This window comes from Cololabis saira, chromosome 10, assembly GCF_033807715.1.
Source record: "Cololabis saira isolate AMF1-May2022 chromosome 10, fColSai1.1, whole genome shotgun sequence".
In the NCBI taxonomy this organism is placed as follows: Eukaryota; Metazoa; Chordata; class Actinopteri; order Beloniformes; family Belonidae; genus Cololabis; species Cololabis saira.
Window position 1 is genome coordinate 22,739,270 of NC_084596.1, and position 24,266 is coordinate 22,763,535.

The window sequence follows — 24,266 nt, forward strand, 5'->3', positions numbered from 1 at the left end:
TTATGGTTCTTTACGCAACCCAATGAGGTATGTTTATGCCATTTGGACATTTTCAACATTTAATACTGAGACTGCTTTTCAAGTTACAGGTTGGTGGATGGAGGAAACAAAAGGCTTTAAAAGACACAAAATGAGTTTTTGGTCTCTGTTGGCAATCAAGTTTTCAGAAGCCATTTAAGGTTAAAAGTAACGAAATATTGGAACGAGGAATAATCACATTTGTGTATTTTTTTCAATTATTCCAGACTGCAAAAGTGTAATTTATGGTTTATCTGAAGAAGAACTGTATAAGAGATTAAAAACAAGAAAAGAAATACTCCTCACCACAAATCATAAGGGAACTGCTTTTATTTAACAGTGATAGTGGTACACAAACAAAATCCTCAGTCGTAAGTGTTGTACTGTACTTGTCTGAGCTTGTACATCTGAAAAGTAGTTGGCAAAACAACACAAACAATTCTTTTACAAAACACAAATGCCACAACTCAAACTATATGAACTTGTTTATTGTGGGGGGGAAAACAAAAATCAGAACAATACAAGGAAGTAACCGTTAAACCTTGAAATGTTTGGCCATTCACAGCCACAGGTAAGCTGTGTGTGTATAAAAATACTGCAGCTTTCCAAACACACTGTAACACACTACCTACAGTGTCAGTAAAGTATAAAGCCACACATTCTGGGAGAACAGTCAAAAGTACACACACTTCTCAGGACCAGTTTAAACATCATAACACAGACCTTCACATACACAAGGTTTGCGTCTTCAGCATCGACTTAAGCTGTTAAATAAATGTAACACTGCATTGTACTAGCACCATCCACAGCTGCCATATATTATTAGAGGTAAAACAAAAAAATGGAAACTCAAAGCACCCTTTTAAGACTACAATGTAAAAAAATGTAATTAAGGCAAAAAGTCATCGTTTAGGTTAGAAAAATATGATGAATGTTTGCATTTACAGTTAGTTTAATTACCATGGTGTCATTCACTTGAATATCTGAAAGACTTTACCAGTAAACATCATGTTCAACAAACCTGTGGGAGAGATGGGAAAGAGATGTGATGTTTTAAAAATCCACTGTCAATCCATAAGATGACCAAAGGATGACTCAAAAGAAGCGCAGACACGGGAATCAATACTGGGTACCTGGACTATAATTTCTCCTTGTCCACTTGCTCCACCTTCTCTTCTTCTTTGTCGACTGCTGCTTCTGCAGGGATGTCCTCCACGTCAGCCAGGGAATCGGCCATCAAGGCTTCCTCGAGCCGTCTTCTCACATTCTGCACCAGGTCCTCCTGCTTCCTGATGTTCACACACAAGAACAACCATATAAGTGATGCCATTACTGAACCACCCCCACCCACACACAAAATTCTTACTTTAGTGTTCTTCCAACTAATCACATAATTAAAATCTACTTACATAACAGTTAATGCATTCACAACACAGAAAAAAATGAGAATGTGTCATTACACATTAGTGGTAATTAGTATCAGTATGAAGGATTGTAGTATAAAGAAATTATTCCATTAAGTTATGGGTGTGAAAGATTTTAATATGAATGTAACTTGTAATTGTATACACATCACACTAAACTCATATATATTATATATACTTTTTTTTTATTTTTGTATTTCACAGCAGAAGACTAATCCCTGACTGACAGTATGCAGCTTTTCAGCGCCTTGACTGGTACAGTACACATACAAATATTGCACCAAATATACAGACTCGAAGAATAACCTTTAAAACTGAAAACAGCTGAAGCACTTTACAATAAAATTGGGGCATGGAACGACTCAGATTTTATTGATATTAACGCAATTGTAATTAGTTTTTGGTTATCAGAGACTCTTGTTAATTAATGTGTGGACAAAAACAGTCCAACAGTTTGATGAGATTTTATTTCACGTCGTTTAGGGAGCTGTTTCCACTTACTGCTGGCATTTCTACCTCTAACTGAGATGATCATTTACATAAACAGTGGACCAATTCTCCCTCTCCACAAGGGCTCCTTGAGTCTAGCAGAGTAGATGCGTATGCTGGATTTAACTATTTTGCATAAGTTATCAGAAATATGTGTCGGCATCAGTTAAAAGAATTGATGAACTCAGTTGGTCCAATGATTCAGAGAATCTGAAGCTGATTCTTAGTTTTAACTTGTTCTTCATTTCGATCCACACAGTAAAATACCAAACAAGCTTTGAAAGCCACTCACGTGAACTGCTCATGTCACTTTTGAAGCCTAGCCTTTCGTACGCCTAGTGGCTTAACTGAGTACCAACAGCTAAACAACCTCGCCCAACGCCACAATCAAATATCACAAGATTTGTTTTTGACGCTTTCAAGAACAACTTAAGCTATGACAGCCATTCATTTGACATAAGAAAAAGCAATAAGCACTCAGACCTACCTGATGTCATCATCAGTCACTACAAAGGCTTTGCAAAGAGGCTGTGTCGTGTTCAGCCAGACTCCAGGATTTTTCTCTACTGCAGCAGTGAGCTGCCCGGTGATGGGCGCCGGGCTTGTATGCAGGGCGCTGGCGATGGCAGAGAGCAACGTTTTGTCTGAACATGCAGGCCCAACACCTATGGAGAAAAAAACGGCGCACCAAGGGTCAACCTCAACGAAATGTTTTTTTACTTTGAACTACTCATGGTAGGCGCATTAATGGGTTATCCTCACCCTGTAAGCCTTTGGGAAGATCCATAGTTTTCAACAGCTCCTCTGCTATATCAAATGCATTTAAACCACTCAACTTCCTCTCCCAGAACAGCTAATGATGGACACAAAACACAGAGGAGGTAGGTCCTTGTTAATCTTTTTTTATGTAGGTACTGTGTGTAATATACCGTCCATACAGTGTGCAGAGTTATGCAACTGAAGTGGAGAAAATTACCAGCACATTCTAAAAATGGCGAGCCAAACCCAAGGCTGCCCGCAGCTGTGTGGAAATTGCTTTAATGCTGCATGCCTTACAGATGAGGTTGAAAAAAAAAAAACACTTAGCAGAGGGAAGAATTGAGTTCTTTTGCTCTGCTTTCCAACTTACTTGTTTTGGTTGGTCCACAGCTTTCTGAGGGTCTGCCTTCACCTTGTTGTTGGGGTGATTTGTTACCTTGGTCACTGGCTGTTTGAAGATGGAGGCCGTCTGTCGAACTGGTAGTGTTGTGTTTAAATCAGGCTTCACCTAAAAGAGACAAGAAAACTGTAACCAGGTGTCATCAGATTTCTGCTACTACTGGTTTACTGTTCTTGTTGTCGGTGTCTAGTTTAATTCTAGCGAGTTACACATAAACAGTACAATGAAATGGTAAGAGTTTTATGATTTAAGGAAAGCTGTAAGAAAACATCTGTCCCTAAGCTTAACAGCAGAGATGAATGACTGTAAGGATGTCAATGTTACAAAACACCCTTTGTAGTACAGTCAATGGTCAATCATAAATCAATGCGCACAGGGTTGGTTTCAAGTAACAAAGGTAACAACACAATTTACAGTTCAAAAGCTGACATTTTATCACTTTGAGTTAAAAGTCACCCCTAATTCTTGCAATAAAATACAGACAGGCTGTTATTAAGTACCTAAATGAGCTATTCATCTAGATTAACTTTTTCCCCGGTGTATTATGTTGTATAAGAAAACAAGCATTGATTCACACTTTTAAGTTTTTACCCGACAAATCCTTCCAGGGTGATTCATCAGGCGCTGCTTTACGGCAGAGCAGCAAACACTGTGGCCACTGTTCAAGTCTCATGACACTTAATGACTCTTTGCCAGGTGCACGTGGGACACACTGACAGCATGGAGGAAAGTTGCAGTTAAGGCTGGCTGATATGAACACAAATTCATGTAGTACAGCATTAGTTTTAAGTAATCGCCACATACTGCATATAACAAGCACTTTATTTTATTTCCAGGCTTCCCTTCTCTGCTTGAAAAAAATACCCAGATGTGCAATTAATGAATGGAAATAGTCGATTAACAAGCCTTTCCTGATTGGAAACATGATGCAGTTTATTTATTAATGTGCAACTGAAGAGGTAGACTTATTTAGAAAAAAGAAAAAGACACTACTTTGCAGTATTTGTTTCCAAAAATTTGAGATTTTACAAAACGTGACATCATTAACCTCTAAAGACAAAAGCAGATTCTGCCCTTGACTGGCTGCTAACGAGAGACCTGGGTCATCTGATCACAAGTGAAGAGCTCCAGATGTGACCACATCCAGGTTGTCTGGGTTGCTTGAAGCCACATTCTTATGACAGTGTGACTGAAACCTGCCCTGGGATACTGAAGGACTACTTATTCACCTGAAACGACTCCACCACGAGAAGCTGAGATTCTACGAGGATGTTTTATTGATTTTCTGTTTTACGGGGAAAAAATAAATCCTGCAAGAAGCAGCGTTTAAACTCACAGGATGTATTATTCACGGAAAAAACCTTCAAGTCCTTTATTATGTTTTGCACTAACAATGAACAAAGCAGCTGTGAGTTCTTCACTCTGTTCTGTCAGCCATGAACTAACTAGGAGTTGTTTTGTTTGGGTTTTTTAAAACCAGGCTAGACTGCCATAGTAATATGTGGTTGAAAGATAACCTACTTCTGAGCAGTTTGGGAATAAAAAAGATAAATAAATAATGATGGGAAATTAAAAATTCAAGATCTGTCTTAAGAGCTGCTTAGTGTATCACACGAACCCTTTTTATTTAATTTTGGGATGTTATTTGAAAAATTGAACCATGACGCAGAATTGACTCGTAAAAGCTCCTCTAATTGTCAGCTGATAAGAGATGCAAAAGAAGCTTTTAAACTTCAGTTTTTCTGTTCTCACTAATTTGGTTAACCTTACGCAAATGTTTTTTTTTTTATGATTTTGGCTTTATATGCCACCACAATTAATTCAAAATTAAACATACAAGATGTGATAAAAATGTAGACATTTAGCTTTAATTCAAGATTAAATTAAAACCATTTTAAGCAAAACAGCTCAATTTTCCATACCAGCTGAACTCTTTCAGTATTTGGAAAACTGAAAAGTTAACAAGCTCAATGCAGTCCACTCCCTCGTTGCTTCAACCCAAATGAAGCAAAACATGGAATTGAACTCAAGTATTGAATTAGCATTTGGCAGCTGTTTAACTATAGTCAGTGATATGAAGTCCACTGAGATCTCAATGCACATTAAGGAGCATATCATTGGACAGATGAAGCAACATAAATCTACAGGATACACAGCAAAAATGAATGTAAAAACAAGACAATAAGCTGAAAAAGCGCTGGTGACGTTTAAAGTTCCCGAGCACTGGAGACACATTTTGTGGTCAGATGAATCCAAGATAAACTTGTATCAGAATGATGGCAAGAGATATGTATGGAAAAGCAAAGGAACAGCTTACGATTCAAAGTATCAAGTGTCAAACATGGCTGAGGTAGTGTTATGTTACGGGCATGTATGGCTGCTAGTGGAATAGGTTTATTTGTATTTATTAATGATGTGACTGCTGACAAGAGTATCCAGATGAATTCATAAGTGTAAAGGGTTATAGTCTTTGCTCCTTTTCAGCCAGAATACTGACTGGATGGTGCTACACAGTGCAGTTGGGTAATGACCCAGACTGCAAAAGCAAATCAAAATCATTTTTTGAAAGCAAAAAACATAAATAATATTCAATAATCAAGTCATTTGCTTGAGGTCAGCACATGCCAAGGTAAAACTGAAGGCCTAAAGCTGCACAAACAAGAATAAAAAATGATATAGTTATATCTACAATTATGTCTTGTTGTCCAAATATTCTTGACTCCTGAAAAGGGAGGTACCTTGTATGAAAATGGCTAAATGGTGAATGCTATATTTTTGTTTATATTTTGTCTCTTTGGCAAGTTTGGTGGAAAGTTCTTTCTACAAGTTTTTCTGCAGGGTAATAAGAGATTTGAGAGTCAATTATTCTATAAATCAGATCATATTTAATCAAAGCTAATTTTAGTCTCATTTGGTAAAAAGTCTTAAATGATTCTCAAGTGTTATAGTGAGCACCAGAGCTAGATTTACTTCCTGATTATCAAGTAGCAATCTGAAGGGGTTTCTATGCAGCTGCAATGACATTCGTGACAAGGATTTAAGACAGTGACTTGCATGATTGATATTTGTTTTGCAATATTCCTCTCCCAGGTCAATTCAACTACAGTTTTTTTTCCGTAAAGCCATTTGACTTCTATATTCTTTTTACTTATTTAAATCAAGCAATCGAGTGTCAAGACAATCGTTAGACGCTGTACAGAAGAACCATCAAATGAGGCATACATTGTTTTATACCAGTGCACAGACAGCATGAAAAAGAAAAACTGCTGAGAAGAAAATTATCTGTGATCTCTAAGCAGAGTTTGAGGTTCCGCCGATCCAGTTAATGAGATAAAATAAAAAAGCCTGGCTTTTCTAGCTTTACAGTACACCCCTCAAGCAGCACAATCGGAACGTAACATTGAGCATCAGAGCAAAGGGGTAATGTGTTGGGCATTACAAGATAGACACAGCTCATGTTTATAGACACTCAGGTTGCAGTTTCTTGTGAGTATGTGTTTTGATGTGTTTCAGTCTTTTTTTCTTCAGAGTCAGACTGGTTCAAATAGAAAACTGAAGAGTTTAAAAGTCTCTTTTCCACACCCTGTCAGCTGACAAATCTGAAGTGTGAAATGCATTGATGTCAAGGCAGATGTGTGGACACATTTTAATGCCTGCTGTTAAAATGAATAAATAAATTAAAGACACCTACAGCAATCCTTGATTTTACTCTGACCCTTATTTCATTGCAGAAAGTATAAACTCAACATACTGTTCCATGCACTTTTTATTCATTAAAAAATGTCTTTTCTATACTTCATAAAACATTCAGGGGGGCAGGAGGGCAAGCCTTTTACAACTTTGCAATAATAGTGCCGATGCCAAGTGATGACATGTTTCAGGGACTTTTTTTTCTCCCCCCCATTAAACACATCTTAAGACATGCAACAGCACGCACGGTTTACTACTGGATCAGGTAACAACTACAGTGAGGACAGTCCAGTACCCGTATAATCATCTCCTGCAGTCATGGTTTTGTAATGGGTGCAGAATGTGGTTTCGTGATTTGAAGGCAGTATGTGTTGCTCTAAAATCTCCAGTGTACTTTTCTGGATTACGGCTGCCTTTGCCAAAGACATTGATACAACGCAGTATCTAAGCCCGGGATTTGGGCGTGCAACTGATATCAGTATGGATAGACCTTCATCTTTGGCCTTAAGCACACGGGAACGCCTGTTTCTTCCAAAGAGCTGCAAGACCTGAAATTCTCATTCGTTTGACCACAATGACCAAAATGTTTCCACTGTGTGATGGAGCATCCCAGATACCACAAAACCCAGAGAACTTGACGTCAACTCTGATCAAGGTTAACACACGGCTTCTCTATTCCTCTCTCCAGTTTGAGTTTTCACTGGCATTTGTGTATGTAGCTCTGCATTTAAGAGCTTGAAAAGTGATTCCTAAAGTAGCCCCTTGCCCATGTGGTGAAGTCATCTTTTAAGGAATGAAGGTTCTTCCCTCAGTGCACTGAGCGATCAAGCTTAGACTTGCATTCTTACACTTCATGTACATGCACTCCTTCAGATTCCTTTATTAACGTATATTCATTATCTGTGAGAATAAAAGAATCAAAGTACACATAAAACCCTCTTTTCTTAACGCTTTCTGTTCTGTCCCAACTTTTTCATTTTAAATTTAGGCTGGATTAAGGGTTGTCCACCTGTAATTGACCAGCCAGGGCTCTTGACAAGGCCAGGTGAAATAAGAGTCTGTATCTCACCCTGATCTGATGGTTGATGTCATAGAGATGCTTGTGCCTGCTGCGTTGCACTTTGGTCTGGAGTGAGTGTCCAGCCCGGGAGTGGCTCGTATTCACATCACCGCGAGGATCGCTGCGGAATATCTGAGGCTTGTTGAGAATACGCTTAACAGGCAGACTAAAAAGAAGAGCAGAAAAAAAAGAAAAATCATCATCATCTTAGTTTTATCTTTGACAACTGGGGCATTATATACCAGCTGAACCGTAACATGGATTCTTAGTTAATGTTCAGTCACACCCCTTTTGCTGGACATTTTCTGACATCATGAAATAGCTTTGAAGCTGTTTTATTATTGCCGTCATAACTTTGCTGTTGTTTTTAAAGTTCAGTGTCACCAAACTCAGCTGCCTGGGAAGAAATAAATTATAAAAGATGGGGATCTACATCTATAGACACTCCAAGCAGGTGAATAACAGTTCAACCACATAGACCTGTACTTGTCCATACTACCTTAAAATGTACCTACCGGAGTGGATCTTCTTAATGTGTGCTGGATGAGTTTTGTGACGAATATGAAAAAACCTACGGATCTGAATGGCAACACTGGCTTGTCTTCAGTAATATAATTTATACCCATTTATATTTATACCCAGCTGGTAAATGAGAAATAAATTAGAACAATGAATAAGTATAATTGTACTATATATATAGGACACACCTTCTCATTCAAACAAATGGGGAAGTGTGTCCAAACTTTTGGTCTGTACTGTGTGTATGTGTATATATATTAGGGGTGTCACGGTACACACAAGTCACGGTTCGGTACGTACCTCGGTACAGGGGTCACGGTTCGGTACGGGTTCGGTACGGGTTCGGTACAACGGGAAAAAAAATACAAAAAGTCCCAAATGTATAAGACGAGTTTTTTCTTCCTTTATTTTGATCATAGCATTTGAAAGTTAAAGTTTGTTCAATTGGCTACAAAACTAAAAAGCATCTCTTATTAAAGTGTAAAATAAATAGAATAATGGGCAGAGCCGTCTGGGGGCGGAGCATTCTCTATGGGCCTTATGATAGTCATTTTAACGTTCAACAACATCATCCTACCCATCAAACTACATTTATTCTCACTTTTATTGAGCTAAGCCTATAGGCCTATGCTGCAGAAAGCAGAGTAAAGTCACAAACTTGTTCAGAAGAACACACACACACACACACACACACACACACACACACACACACACACACACACACACAGACTCAGTTCCATCTTTGATACAGCTTAAACACAACAAAAAAAACATAACTGGTCTAAATTACACAATCTATCTAGATAGATAGACACAGCGGTCTATAACATCATTTCTGAGCTCTATAACAGAGAATAGACTCGGCGGTCTAGTTGAAAACAACACAAGCACATTCAAATAAGCAGGTGGTCAAGAATACCACAACATTCTGATAAATAAATTATTTGAGAAGGTTACACTGACTCACCAATGACAGTTGACTCTTCCATAACCCCAAATAATCCAGGTAACGTGGAAAACGGGGTAACATTCAAAACTTTGTAGGTTTTAAACTTTAGCGCTAATCTCCTTCACGGCAAATTTGCTGTGACTGTTAAGGCTGATTTATGGTACCGCGTTACACCAACGCAGCGCCTACGGCGAAGGTTGCGCGTCGCCGCATAACCTCGCCGTAGACTGCGCCGTACCCTACGGCGTATGCTCTGCGTCGATTTAACGCAGAACCATAAATCAGGCTTTACAGCCAACCCGCTTTGGCTCACGGCGCCGATGCGTTCAGGACAGTTGTAAATTAAGAATTAGAACATTCTGTCGTTATTATAGCCTACAATTTATGATGATATATGAATTGCACATATATTTATTGATATGCACAGACTAGCACACATTTAGGTCTGTAATGGAACGTGACTGTTGATATTTATAAGGGGAAAAAAAACGATTGATTTTTTTTTTTTTTTTTTTTTTTTTTTTTTTTTTTTTTTTTTAACTCAGTCAGACGTATTCGCCGTATGACTGCGTGAACCGAACCGTGACCCCCGTACCGTGACGGGACGGGACGAATACAAATACCGTTACACCCCTAATATATATATATATAGATAGATAGATATATACACACACACACACACACACACACACACACACACACACACACACACACACACACACACACACACACACACACACACACACACACACACACACACATCTATAAAATTGTATTTCAGACACCACACAGACAGCTGTGAGGGGCAGAAATTCTCTGATGACCGATTGTTGAGCTCATCACTGGCGATAACGACACGGAGTACAGAGGACTGATGCAGGAATTTGTAGACTTGTGTCAAGAACAGTGAGCGAAAATAACAGAGTCAAATTCCCTGTCTTGTTTGACCTGACCAAATAAACATGAGTCTGAGGAAAACAACCTCCTTATAAACCTGGGTAAGGGGGCAGTAGACGTCACGGGCAGTGGTCTGACGTTTACTGCCCCCATGCCGGTGAACATCCAGAGAATGGATATTTAGAGCGTGAACTCTTATAAGTACCTGGGTGTTCACCTGAACAGTAGGAATGGGCGATATTTTACCGTTCACGATAAACCGTCAAAGAAATGCCTCACGATAAGAATTTGTCATCTCTCGGTAAAAACCATAAATTCCCCTTGATGACGTTTTTGTGTAAAGCTGATTTATGGATGGATGGATGGATGGATGGATGGATGGATGGATGGAAGGAAGGAAGGAAGGAAGGAAGGAAGGAAGGAAGGAAGGAAGGAAGGAAGGAAGGAAGGAAGGAAGAAAAGAGTACGGGAAGAAGGAAAGAGAGCAGGAGGAAAGAATGAAGGAAGGTGAAAAGGAAGGAAGGAAGGAAGGAAATGAAGGGAGAAAAGAGGAAGGGAAGAAAGAAGGAGAGAGCAGGAGGAAAGAAGGAAGGAAGGGAAAAAAGAAGGAAGGAAGGAAGAAAGGAAGGAAACAAGGAAAGGAGGAAGAAAGGGAGAAAAGAGGAAGGGAAGAAGGAAGGAGAGAGCAGGAGGAAGGAAGGAAGGAAGGAAGTGAGAAAGAAAGAGGGAGGGAGGGAAGGAAGGAAGGAAACAAGGAAACAAGGAAGAAAAGAGGAGGAGAAGAAGGAAGGAGAGAGCAGGAGGAAGGAAGGAAGGAAGGGGAAAAAGAAGGAAGGAAGGAAGGAATAAGCCAGAAAGAAAGAAATAAGGATAAATTCCCGTTGATGACGTTTTTGTGTAACAAACATGGCGGATCTGAGAGCGAGATAGATTTATAGTTGAAAAGGTGGAGTTGAATTGGTATATTTTTATCGTCATTTTTATCGTTATCGGGATAAATGCCAGAAATGATCGTGATACATTTTTTAGTCCATACCGCCCATCCCTACTGAACAGTAAACTGGACTGGACTGACTGACAACACAGGCGCACTGAACAGGAGGGGGCAGAGCAGACTCTACCTCCTGATGAGACAACGGTCTTTCGAAGTGAATGGGGCACTTCTGAGGACTTTCTATGAGTCTGTGGTGGCATCAGCCATCCTGTACAGTGTGGTTTGCTGGAGCAGCAGCATTAGAGAGAGAGAGGCTGGACAAGGTCATCAGGAAGTTCAGCTCTGTACGGTGCACTCAGGAATTGGTTAAACTAAACTAACTTCTATGCTGGACTATGCACACCCCCTGCAGGATGCCGTGTCTGCTCTGGAGAGCAGCTTCAGTGACAGACTGAGCCACCTTCGCTGTGTGAGGAGAGATTCTGCTAGTCCTAGTTGCCTGCTGCTGTTTGGCTCTACATTAAACACTGTTTGCACTGTACATATTTCCATCATCTCCAATACTGTATTATAATGTGAATCATTACAAGTGCAATACTCATTAGTCACTTTATAATTACTGTACTGCACAAAGTATATTCAAATACTTTGAATGTCTTATTTACTTTAGATACTAAGTAGTTTTGGCTTTCCTATTATACCCCTTCTGCTTTTTTTTTTTTTTTTTTTGCTGTTGCAAAAATGTAATTTCCCCACTGTGGGACAAACAAAGGTTTTTCTTCTTGTTCTTCTATAAACAGGTGTAACATCTAATTTTGCCACCTACCATACTCCCAAGTGTTTACTTTGTCATTCATATGTGCAATAACAAATGCTGAATAATTTCGACATCATCACAAATGTTGCCATCCGTTTACCCTGAACGTCAACTAGGCTGACTCAATTTTACACAGGTTTATAATGGGGTTTTTTTTTCATATCATTTAATTTATTCCATTCATGGTATATCTTCTTATCCATGTTGTACAAAATTCCAAGAAGTACATATTATCACCATGAAAGAAAAGGAGCAGGAAGAAGAAAACTTATGATACCTGCCCCCCTCTGTTAATACAATTACATTGACTTGCTGAACACCAATCTATCTATACATATATAAACAAGAAAACAAACAAAAATACCACTCTTCTATGTATTTTTTTTCTCTTTCTCCTTCTTCTTTTTTGTAGGCACTTATCTTTTCTTTTTTAAACATTTTCTTAAGCTGACACAAACTTGTGCAACTTTTCAGTTCCTTGCTTTGTCTATGCCATATTTTTACACCTGTAACAGAAATAAACATTTGTTTTATGTTAAGCCTTGCAAAAGTATGTTTGAAATCAAATTTAAGTCTGTTGTCCTCATCCTTCAATCTGAACACATTTTGTAACTGTTCTGGTAATGATCTTTTTTTTGCTTTAAACATTATTTTTAAAGTTTGAAGTTCAACTATATCCACTTATAATTATTATTGTTGTTGTTGTTGTATTATTGTTATAATGTTGACCACTTTTGTTTGAAAACATGTTGCAGCTTCTACCTCAAACTGTCATGCCATATAATTATATTTGGTTACATTTTGATTTCATTTTTTTGCAGACACAAAATCTCATCTGCAGCAACTATCCAATTACATCAAAAACAAGTACAATAAGTTTGGACGGCGAGCCTCCGGTCCGAGAACGTGAAGGGTGACAGAATTGGATGTGACACCGAGCCTCCGGTCTGAGAACGTGAAGGGTGACAGAATTAGATGTGACACCGAGCCTCGCGCGCCGCCAGTCGAGCGTGTGTAAACAATGAAACTTAGCAAGCTAATCAAGCTAGCAGCCTTTTCAAATCAATGTCCCGATAACTGCAATAAAGATTAACATTATTCCACGGCACTACTTTCCATAGGTATTAAACTCGAGGCCACTTTCAATCCGCGTGTAGTTGAAACAAAAAGAACATGCAACAACAGAGTATTAATGCCTGTGTTTGAACTGTTGCGTGTTTTTATAACTATAACACGCATGTATGCATGCGTGCACTTCCTTGTCGTTCCAACAACTCTTGCAACTACGCGTTTCAGCATCTCACCTTTTTCTCTCCATAGCCACGGTTGTTGCTTTGGTGTTTCTTATTTGTGATTCTTGACGATAAAAGACAAACAAAAAGCCTGCTACCTGCACGTTATTGCGTTCATGGATTTACAGTCTGGTTAGCTGTGTGTGTACCCGCTGCTGTCAGGACTTCTGCAGCTGGATCACTCCGCCACGCCAGCTACGGCGCAATTACTGATATCCATGCGCGGCATTGTTGTAAACTAGTCCGATGATGGTCTTCACAGCACTGTTACACGGGGGGAACTGTGGGTGGGGAGGATCGTTATGCCTTACCTGAGTTCGTCCGTTTTGGTCATATTCATATATATAATATATATATGAACTCTTCTTGAAAAAGTTTTATTTTTTACAAATGACAAAAGTGTATTATCAATTAGACCAGCAATATTGAAATTGAAATTAATACCCTATTTACCCCCAAAGCACTACTGGCAAAAAAAACCAACAAAACTAAACTAAAAAGACAGTAGTTAATTTATTAAGTATCCATAAATTCCTCTAAATGTTTATTTTACAGCTAATATGGGCTAGTTTACATTTCCTTAAAAGTGTGAAGGTGGTAATAACTTCTTTCTATAATACAAAACATAAAAAGACATAATATCTAGTCAAAAAAGGGAGTCCAGGGCACTCTTCTTGTGGAAAGATATTAAAAAGCCTTTATTGAAACATGGCTAATAAGTATAAAAATGTTTTATACTTATTAGCCATGTTTCAATAAAGGCTTTTTAATATTTTTCCACAAGAAGAGTGCCTTGGACTCCCTTTTTTGACTAGATATTGTTTTTTTCCCCCACCAAAGAGCACCTTTAAGATTTTTTCTGAACAATTTCCTGAGCACTTCGGATTTTCTCTTCACTTGATAAAAAGAAATAACTCTGCCATCAATGTTTTTTTAATTAAGTTATTCCAATTAATTTGGTTAAAGCACACTGTAACAAATCAGAGGCGTTGTTTTTAAATGACATTTTCCTTGATTAGATTCAGTACTGAGTTGATGCAAACCCCCACCCCACCTCTACTGAAAACATGAAATCAGGCTCTATGTGCTCTTTTATATAATTTAAGGAAACTATTCAAACCATTGAACACCAAAATAACCACACACAACCACAACATTAGGATGGATCACACACACTTTACTTCTCCATGAAAAACAGTTGGGAATCAAATTTGACCCACGAACACAGAGGATTGAAATAAATAGATGTCCTCCAAAGAAAACAAAACAAACAGGAAAATAAGACAAAGGTGCCTTTGTCATACTATGTTTCGTTTTTCTTTAATTCCCGTTTTCACTGGCAGAGAACACCCGAACCCCCCTGTGAACAGTCCAGTGTTGAATGAGCTGCTGGATGAAGGCGATGGGCTCCAGTGGCCGTCCGTGCAGTAGGACCACAGTGCAAAATACCAGATGCAGTGGTGCATGTCCATTCTGGTGATCTTTGTATTAAAAAAAAGGGAAAAAAATCCACCCTGTAAGAGGAACAGAATAAGTTATTGTGTTGTAGAGTGTAAAAGACAAATACACACTTTCAACTCAGTTCATGGTCTTATCCCTTGTTTTCTTAAGTGGTGCTGTTGGAATGAGATACGTTTGTGTTGTCACTGCAGAAGACAGCAGTCAGTGTGTTCATTTTGGAGAAGCCAAAGGAATATTTCACACTTCAGAAATGATAGCATTTCAAACAAACTACATTGTGTATTCCTATGCCGAGACACTTTTAAATCTGATAGCCTGATATTTTTGGCACTATATTCCACCAGTCCACCAGAACCCTGTACCAGACTTCTTGAATAACTTACTGCTGAGTTTTATTTTAATTACTGTTGCACTTTTTTGGACAGCTAAAAAAAAAGCAGCGTCTCTATACATATTTCATTGTATTCGGCAGACTGGCATGTTTGGACTAATTGAGCTTTAAGATTTGATCGATTTACCATCATGTTTGCAGTTCTGCAGAACGACACAAGGGTTAACTAAAAAGACTGGTGCTTACTGAAGAGTACTGCTGGTCCCAGCTGCCAGGTAAGATATTAACTTTTTAGTCACAAATCTTTAAGTATAATCATGACCATCAGAGGTCTAACATGTTGAATAGCGATTTAAAAAATACTTCTTGTTTTTTGCACTTTAATAATCTTAATTTTTTTCTTTTTTCCATGAGCTGTATATCCTAAATTAAAACAACAGATGACAACAATGACCCATAATCTTTTCTAGTGACATCATCACTTGTTTCGGATAATGAGAGTGGTGGTCTAGGGCGCCCTCTGTCGGCAGGCGCCGCTGTTGCAATTCAAGCTGATCTGTAGGGAATTAATGCAGAACTGCAGCTCCTGTTCAGCATCCAGGACGACGCACAGGAGAAGAAACGTGCATTCAAAACAAGGAGAGCCATTTTTTAAATCGCATTTTTTCTTCCACCGTAACACTGTATCCATGTTGGTGGAAAAGTTTGCGCTACATACGTTAATAGTATACGCTGATAATTTACTTCTTCACTTTACCTTACATGATTCTTATTTTTATTTGCAGAAAGTGTAAAATCTGTGTTAAAGTAATACCCACATCCAACACAAAACAGTCCAAAATTAAGAGGAAAATAATGCCAACCATCATTTGTGAAACAGTTTTTGTTCTTTTCATGCACAATTACAATTATATGCAACTAGAAAGTAATTTCTTTCAAAGCACTCATGCCGGAAAATGCAGCTAACCTTTAGTATTTGGTGCTGCAGCAAAAAAAGGAAGCCTTAATATGAATACTTGAAAACAAACATTTACAAAAAAGATATTAGATGGGAGATATGGAGAACTTTTTAAATCTATACAATTTGATATCTAAGAATGTTTTAAATGAATCACAGAGAATTGTATTGCCATTTGCAGAGTTGCACTATAGCCTACAGTACAGGTACACTGGAATTTTTTGTTCATTTGTAAAGAGTCAGCTTGATAAAACACCTTGACAACCATGCAAAAGTTATGGAGAAACATACATAAAAATCAAAGTAAAATAATAAATACAGACGACAAATTTCTTGGTACCTTTCCATAAATTAAGTAAACCTACAATGGCAACTGAAATAACTTAAAACTGACAAAAGTAATGAACTATTGATAATCGACAAATGAAAAGAAAACATTGCTCTCAAATTTGTGGTTCAATAGAATCATAAAAACCAAGGAACAAAACTTGACTGGACCAATTAGTTGGTACCCCTACAAAAGAAGAAAATCTGACAACAATGAAATGTCAAACTAAAGTGTGTAATTATCATCACAGGTGTCTTCAATCTTCATTCAGTCTGACTGTCTAAAGAGGTAACAGTCGTCACCCTGCTCTTTGGTGTCATGGTGTTCACCACAATGAACATAGAGCAGAGAAAGTAAGGAGAGAGTTGTCTGAGGAGATCAGAAAGAAAATGATCGACAAACATGTTAAAGGTAAAGACTAGAAGACCATGTCCAAGCAGCTTGACGTCCCTATGATTACAGCTGACAATTTCATTCAGAAACTTAGGGTCCACAGGACTGTAGCCAACCTCTCTGGATTTGGCTGCAAGTTGAAATGACACATTGAAGACAAAGGTAATATGATTGTTAACCAGTCCAGAACAACTTCCAAAGAGATTCAAGGTGAACCCCAAGGTCAAGGTACATCGGTGTCAGATTGCACTATTTGCTATCACAAAGCTTCTGAGAGATGGACAGACTAGACAAAACTGGAGCTTTCTGGCACACAGCTCTGTGTTACAGATACAGTGAAATCTCAAGACCATCAAGGCATTCTGGAGACCAATGTGCTGGCCAGTGTTAGATAGCTTGTTCTCAGTTGCAGGTCATGAGTCCTCCAACAGGACAATGACCCAAAACACACAGCAGAAGGGCTAAGAACAAAACACTGGACCCTGATTCAAATCCTATTGAACATCTATGAGCTGAAACAAACAGTCTGGAGATGCTGAGACAGCTGGAGCAGTTTGATGACGAGGAGTGGACCCAAATACCCGTCTATAGGTGCAGAAGTATCATTGAGAGTTACAGAAATCACACGTTTGCAGAAATTAACTCACAGGGTTGTGCAACAAATCATTAAGTTGAGGGCACCAACAAATTTGTCGAGGACAGTGTCCTTATTTAAAAAAATATTCTGTTGAACCTAGGGGTGGGCAAAAATATTGATACGGCAATATATCGCGATACATAGTCTCCCGATACGATATCGATATTCAATGTATGTATCGCGATATATTGCCGTATCAATATTTTTGCCCACCCCTAGCTGCACTTAATTTTGTGATTTCAGTGTGGGTGTGACACTGCATTTTATTTTTGTCATTTTAAGTCAGGGGCAAGTAGCTGTACTGTATTTTTGTGATTTCAATTTCAGTGTGGGTGAGACACTGCATTTTATTTTGAGTATTTTGTATCTAAGAATAATACACACACTGCACTTTTCATTGTGTTTCAGTGTGTTTTTTCATGCAAATATGTTGCATAATTAAAATGGAAAGTTTGAATTACATTGTTTTGACTCAGTCTGTCCAATGCATTATCACTATCATCTGATGTACATATATACAACTTGGATTTTAAGATGTGTAATGCATTTTTAAATTTTTCGGTGAACTATGTAGAATACCGCGATATATCGCATAATCGGGATATCGCAATTTGTATCGTATCGTGGCTCAAGTATCGTGATGCGTATCGTATCGTGAGGTCCTTCCCAATACCCACCCCTAGTTGAACCACAATGTCTGACACAGACGTTCTTCAGTTGAAAAATAATCAGTGCTAAATGATAGTAGTAGTAGTAGTAGTGCCAAAGTAAAACTTAAAAGTGATGTTGTGCAAGCTATTGTAATAATTTTGACCAAAATAAAGCGTATTGCAGCACATGAACTGCCAGAATGAACGATAACGGCTCATCACCACCATCTCAAAGTGTAGTGGGTATTTTCCTGCTTACTGTTGTCAACATGCTTGTTATTACACCACAAAGATGCATCTTAATCTTGTGATTTGCATTTGAAGCACTGTGCACGATACACTGGACTACTACGTGTGTACTCCTGCTGTGTGCATAATGCAGCACTTGCTATGAAAATATGTACCCATCAATACAGTTACGCAATCACTCTAGGCACTAATGCCAGATTAAATCCCTTTGATCATGAGCAGAACATCAATATTAACAAGTCAAAACACTTTAGAATGTGTTCACACTACTTTTATCAGGTCCTATGTTTGAGATTAGCAGTCCTTTACCAAACCCAGGCCTCATTTTGCAATCTGAATTGACAAAATATTGATATTTCAGAAATATAATAATGGGTAAAGAAGTGATTATTTCAATGAACAATAGTCTTCTACATGTGCAAGTTTCTGCCATTCTTGTCACTGACCTGACAGCCACTAGTCATCCTTCTTGAATTTGCCATTGATGTAAGGAACATAATCCAAAATCACTCGCCAGTCTGTGAGGTAAACCAGGGTTACACCTCCAGTTGTGCCCCATAAGGCCAAAGTAGGAACCCTGGTAGAGGAAAAAACACATTTAAGACTGATACAAAAACTATATTTATCTTTAAACAAAATAAATAGAAAAGAATATCAGCTATTAAAGGTTGAATACTATTAATTAAATCTAAACTTTACTTTCTCTGTATGTGTGTATGTGTATACACACACACACACACACACACACACACACACACACACACACACACACACACACACACACACACACACACACACACACACACACACACACACACACACACACACACACACACACACACACACACACACACACACACACACACACAGTGAGAGAGATGTCACTTAAGTTCATTACGTCTTCAGTTTTTATAACCTTGGTTTCCTCTATTTAAGTAGTCAAACATCACTTATTTTCATTTCAGAGACAAAAACAGTATTGTGGAATTGAATTTGAATGTTATGTTATGTTATATACATGTGTTTGTGTGTGTGTATATGCACATTTAGATGAACAAAAGCATGAAACAGAAGCAAAAAATTTGTCCTTAAAGTTTGATTTAAAGCTAATATTATTCAATCTTTAATAGCTGATATTATTTCAATTTATTTTTTCATAAAAAGGGTAAGATTAGCTACTTTCTGCTCTATAAATTCATACCAAACTCTTAATTGTTCTTTTGCATTTCTTATGTAAGACTTTCATACTAGGCAACGTTTATAACCATTTATCTGCCATGTCTCACTCTTTTTGGCAAAATTATGACAATGTAAGATTATCAATTATAAAAATAAGACATCTGAATGCGATCTCTCATCTGTATAGCTACTTGCTTAACTAAAACAACGTTGCTATGCACATCCCAATGTAGCCTTGTGCTGAAGGGGAAATAGCTCTTTAAAAACAGTTTGGGCAGTTTTGGGTGAGATTTAGCCCACCGAGCTAAAGAGAACATTTCCCACAGACGTGACCTCAGCGAGGCAGCTAATGTTGGGGAAGATCACATCCACATTTCTTAAACGTTTCATGTCAAAAATACATAAAAACACACTTACCACGATTTAGCGATAGCCGCATACTTTTGACCGATGACTTTCCCGATCATTTTGACATAAAGATGCCCTTCTGATTGCAGGACGCGCAACTAAAAGGCTGAACACAACTTCCGTGTCTAATTTACTGACGTCATACGACGCTAGTGCGCATGTGCGCGGATTATTTCCGGTTTGAACAAAAAGATAATAGCATACAGAAGCGTGGTTCGGGGTGGGTTTCATCAAAATAATATTCAGAAACAGTGCTGTCCGTTTCCCTTGAACATCCTTAACCCTTGTGCTGTCTTTGGGTCAAGGGAGGGTGAAGAGAGAAAAGAAGGAATGAAGGAAAGAAGGAAGTAAGGAAGAAAGCAGAAAAGAAGGAAAGAAGGAAGGAAGTAGGAAAGGGAGTAAGGAAGGGAGAAAAGATGGAAGGGAGGAAAGAAGGGAGAAAAGATGGAATGGAGGAAAGAAGGGAGAAAAGATGGAAGGAAGGGAGAAAATAAGGAAGTAGGAAAGGGAGAAAAGATGGAAGGAAGGAAAGAAAGAAGGGAGGAATGGAGAAAATAAGGAAGGAAGTAGGAAAGGGAGTAAGGAAGGGAGAAAAGATGGAAGGAAGGGAGAAAGGAGAAAAGAAGGAAGGAAGTAGGAAAGGGAGTAAGGAAGGGAGAGAAGATGGAAGGGAAGAAAGAAAGGAGAAAAGATGGAAGGAAGGGAGAAAGGAGCAAAGAAGGAAGGAAGTAGGAAAGGGAGAAAAGATGGAAGGGAGGAAAGAAGGGAGAAAAGATGGAAGGGAGAAATGAAGGAAAGAACGGAGAAAAGGAAAGAAAGAAGGAAGGAATGGAGAAAATAAGGAAAGAAGGAAGGAAAAGCAAAGAAGGTAATAAAGGAAAAAATGACGAAAGGGAGGTAGGAAGAAAAAGGAGTAAAGGAGGGTAAAAAAAGGAGGAAAAGAGGAAAGGAAGAAGGAAGGAGAGAGCATGGCAGGAGGAAAGAATAGAATTGGGTAATTTTGACCCAAAGACAGCACAAGGGTTAAACATAGGTGAGAGGGGTTTATGTAATACAAACTAAAACAAAACAAAACAAAAAGAGACAAATCTTTCTCAACTCTGATTTTGTTTTTACTTTGAAAAAGAAAAGAGGAAAAAATTAGTTATTAAAAATGGAACATTTATTGCTACATCACTGTTATATACACAACAGTTCTCAATTTCTACTTTATATATATATATATGTACAGTATACATATATAAAAAAAATAGGAAACTGGAGGCACTTTGAGGACATAGCCTACATACATGTTGTCCTCAAACATGAGAGAAGACAGATCTGTTGCACGTCTTTCAAGGAGTACAGAAAGGGTCAAATAACAGAAATATATTGGGTGAAAATTTTGAGACTCGATTACTGTAGACTTATGTTTTCATTTAAAAAAAAGTCTTCAGTAGTAATTTTCCACAACACAAATACTGTTCTTCCTCAGAAAAGGTTAGAGTAACTGATAAAGAAAAGTACATTTAAGCATCTACCACAAGGCAGAATATGTGATAAATGACAAATACTGTTACATATCAGTGCCAGCCTACAATGATAAAGCTGACAAGGACACATCATACAGCCGTACACATATATCAATGCACATGCCAATCTACAACAAAATCATGTAACAAAATGAGAAATAAAAAAAAGGGAAATATACGTACAATCTTAAGCATCAAAGTTGTACATCGTGTTATTAAACAACTTGCATCTCTTGACACATGTACTCTGAAGCAGATGACGCCAACGGATATAATTCTTCATTTCATCTTCACATCAAACATTGCTGTAATATGCATGTTTTTGTACATCAGTAATACAAATCTTAAATTGAATGCAATGTCAACCATCATGTAGCAGAGATGTATTTAGGCACAGGTGAGTAACCATTATCAAAACTCCCAAAGTCAGAAAATTGAGTAAGGCCACTCTTTTTGATTAATTGTATGTTTCATATTGTGTTGTAACTGAATTTTGTTGTAGATTGTGCAGACCACTCCATCTGCCCCTCCCTCAAAATAATCAACAAGCTCATTACAGAACTGGACATCAAGCAGGGGAGGAGGGTGGTGTGCTAAAGAAAAAAAGAACAAAAAACGTAACAAACATCAGATCAATCCAATTATAACTGGCCTGATTGGTGTGTGTTTAAACTGGGATTTAAAAGTATAGACCAACACCACAACATGTGATGTTACGTTTTGTCATTTGTAACATTTCTAAGCCCCTCGCACCAAAGAAAACTTCTCACTTTGTTCCTGGAACCTAAATTAAGTTGTGTTACATTAAAACAATGTAAACAAAGAGAAAATGCAATCCAAATGATACAAACACAACTCTTACAACTTTGTTACAAAGTAAAAAAAAAAAAAAGAAAAAAAAAGATTTATCAATTCTACAAAAGGAAGATCCTTATAACAGGCTCCACAATTGTTCAATGGGGTTGGGGTGGGGGTGGGGGGGCAAAAAACACCAAACGCTCAACACAGAGCAACCAAAACAGGTCAGTCACTGGCAAAAAACAGGAAATTCTCCCAAAAGTAGCAGTAACACTCATGATCCCTTTCAATACTTTAGTCTACAAGCAAAATGTCATTTTTCTAGAATACAATTTGCTCTGAGACTTCTGGTAAGTTCACCATGCTGTAACAGCATCCTCATGTGTGATGAGACGCAGGCAGGTTGATGCTGGTTCTATTTCAGTCAGATTGCACTGACTACATGGCTGAAAGCGACTGACTTCACAATGGTGAAAGATGCTCGAGTCCAGCGGCAGCTTCAGAGAGGGGTGGCTGGGCTGTCGTGTGTAAATTTTATTCAGCCTCATTGTGGATCCCCAGTTGCACTGAGTGGTGTCTTTGTCAGTGATCTGCCTTTCTCTGGCAATCTTTCCATTCCACTTGCATGGCAGTGACAAAAACAGATGCACAAGACTTTATGAGATGAGACTCTGAATCCACAGCTCAGAGGCAAGTGGAAAAATAAAAAATAATAATAATCATCGTCATCCAGTATGTTCGAGTCAGTGACTGTGGGACCTTTTCAGCCACTGCAATAAATTTAAAGAAATACCAGCATGTAAAAAAAGAGGAGTCAGTTTTCTTACCTAGTGGCTAGTGGTGAAAGTATCCAAACTTACCTCTGTAATTCAGTCACAACATGAGGATTTTTTTTTTCCTCAACAAACACTATGTATGAAGCCTCTCATGGCATGATCACACAGGTCTTGTTCAATCATAGGCTATACATTATTCCTCTTGTCTTTCGAAGAATGTAAGACCCCTTTTTGCTGACGGGAATGCCAATAATTATCCAACAATATAAATCCCAACTTTGCTCACATGAGCAATTGATCCAAAAGTATTATTTGATCCAAGCAAATTTTGCTCCCAACAAGTAAAGCAATTTCTTTTACAATATTCTATAAAAACATGATCATAAGAGCATCCGGATGTTCAATGTCCACTGTCTCCAAAAGCAGTGTCCACAGTTCAAGGTATTGTCATGTAAAGATCAATAAACTTTCTTTTTTATGTTGTGTGCTTCTTATACATGAACCCATCATTAGGAATGTGGCCACCTGTTTTTTCAATGATGAGACGTCTGTCTTTTCCAATGCTGATTAACACACACCGAGATGCAAGACAATGATAGATAAGGCCACGTTATAAGAGCTGTACAATCACCAGGAACTGGAAAAGAAAAGAGGAAAACACATATACATTAAAGAACAGATAAATTAAAAGAAAACACACCTTGCTTGTATTGTGATTGTAATGTGTCCAGTAGACTAACCTGAGAATTACATATGGCTCACAGAGTTGTGTCCATCCCCTCCTAGTGGAGGGTGACCCCCACCTAGCTGGATCTGGGGATCCACACCAGAGACCTTCTCCTCCTCTCTTCTCTTGAGGCAGGCGGCCTTTGGGTTCAGATTACGCTCTGAAAGATAAGAGAGAAAAAAAAAAAAAATCAGACACACCAGTGAGAGAAAGTGTGACTTTTTAGGCATACATATAAGATATGAGGCAAAAAATAAGACTTGTGAATAAACAGAGCACTTAATTTACATTAAAAGGTGAAACAGAAGATGAAAAGCAAGACAGGAAAATGATAAGTATGGGGATAAGTGCAAAGGTTTGGCAGAAAAGCAGGGATACACTTCCTCAAACAATCTGCTGTGTTTTCCTTTCTTTATTTAAGCAACAAAGCTAAAGAGAGTGGATGCTACAGTTAATAGGTGCAGAGTTGAAAAAAAGATTTTCCAGTAAGTGAATTACTGTTGACTTTTCTGCTGGTTGTCTATGTGGATCAGACCCTCTCGTACTGGCTGACCTACCTCGCACCTGCTTCTCCAGGCTCAGTATGACCTGGACAGCCTGTTGCAGGATGAC

The 24,266-nt window shown here is 38.3% G+C and overlaps 3 protein-coding genes across 3 annotated transcripts in view; all 3 read right to left on the reverse strand.

Moving 5' to 3' along the window:
* Nucleotides 1-491: 491 nt before the first annotated feature.
* On the reverse strand, nucleotides 492-13,409 carry mbd3a (methyl-CpG binding domain protein 3a). The gene is made up of 7 exons (XM_061731087.1): nucleotides 13,261-13,409; nucleotides 7,850-8,006; nucleotides 3,061-3,198; nucleotides 2,694-2,784; nucleotides 2,419-2,596; nucleotides 1,152-1,307; nucleotides 492-1,039 (listed from the first exon to the last, which is right to left on the reverse strand). The coding sequence occupies exons 1-6, from the start codon at nucleotides 13,272-13,274 to the stop codon at nucleotides 1,157-1,159; spliced, it is 729 nt and encodes a 242-aa protein (XP_061587071.1). The 5' UTR covers nucleotides 13,275-13,409; the 3' UTR covers nucleotides 492-1,039; nucleotides 1,152-1,156.
* Nucleotides 13,410-14,404: 995 nt separating this feature from the next.
* LOC133452626 (cytochrome b-c1 complex subunit 10) lies at nucleotides 14,405-19,987 on the reverse strand. Its single transcript, XM_061732083.1, has 3 exons — nucleotides 19,852-19,987; nucleotides 18,702-18,832; nucleotides 14,405-14,762 (listed from the first exon to the last, which is right to left on the reverse strand). Exons 1-2 carry the CDS (start codon nucleotides 19,899-19,901, stop codon nucleotides 18,712-18,714), a joined length of 171 nt encoding a protein of 56 aa, XP_061588067.1. The 5' UTR covers nucleotides 19,902-19,987; the 3' UTR covers nucleotides 14,405-14,762; nucleotides 18,702-18,711.
* A 995-nt stretch (nucleotides 19,988-20,982) lies between these two features.
* The window catches only part of tcf3a (transcription factor 3a), a 33,218-nt gene continuing 29,934 nt past the window's right edge, over nucleotides 20,983-24,266 (reverse strand). The window contains exons 19-20 of the mRNA XM_061732084.1: nucleotides 23,668-23,814; nucleotides 20,983-23,564 (exon numbers count right to left, since the gene is read on the reverse strand). Of these exons, the coding sequence (XP_061588068.1) occupies nucleotides 23,675-23,814 (140 nt within the window). The 3' untranslated portion in view covers nucleotides 20,983-23,564; nucleotides 23,668-23,674. The remainder of the gene's footprint in view (nucleotides 23,565-23,667; nucleotides 23,815-24,266) is intronic.

Coding starts and splice junctions, on each gene's coding strand:
- mbd3a (XM_061731087.1), bottom strand. Junction 3,199..7,849: donor ACATCAACCATCAGATCAGG/GTGAGATACAGA, acceptor TGTCTCTTTTAG/GTGAAGCCTGATTTAAACAC. Junction 1,308..2,418: donor GTGACTGATGATGACATCAG/GTAGGTCTGAGT, acceptor TGTGAACATCAG/GAAGCAGGAGGACCTGGTGC.
- LOC133452626 (XM_061732083.1), bottom strand. CDS start 19,901: ATGATCGGGAAAGTCATCGGTCAAAAGTATGCGGCTATCGCTAAATCG. Junction 18,833..19,851: donor GCGGCTATCGCTAAATCGTG/GTAAGTGTGTTT, acceptor TTCCTCTACCAG/GGTTCCTACTTTGGCCTTAT.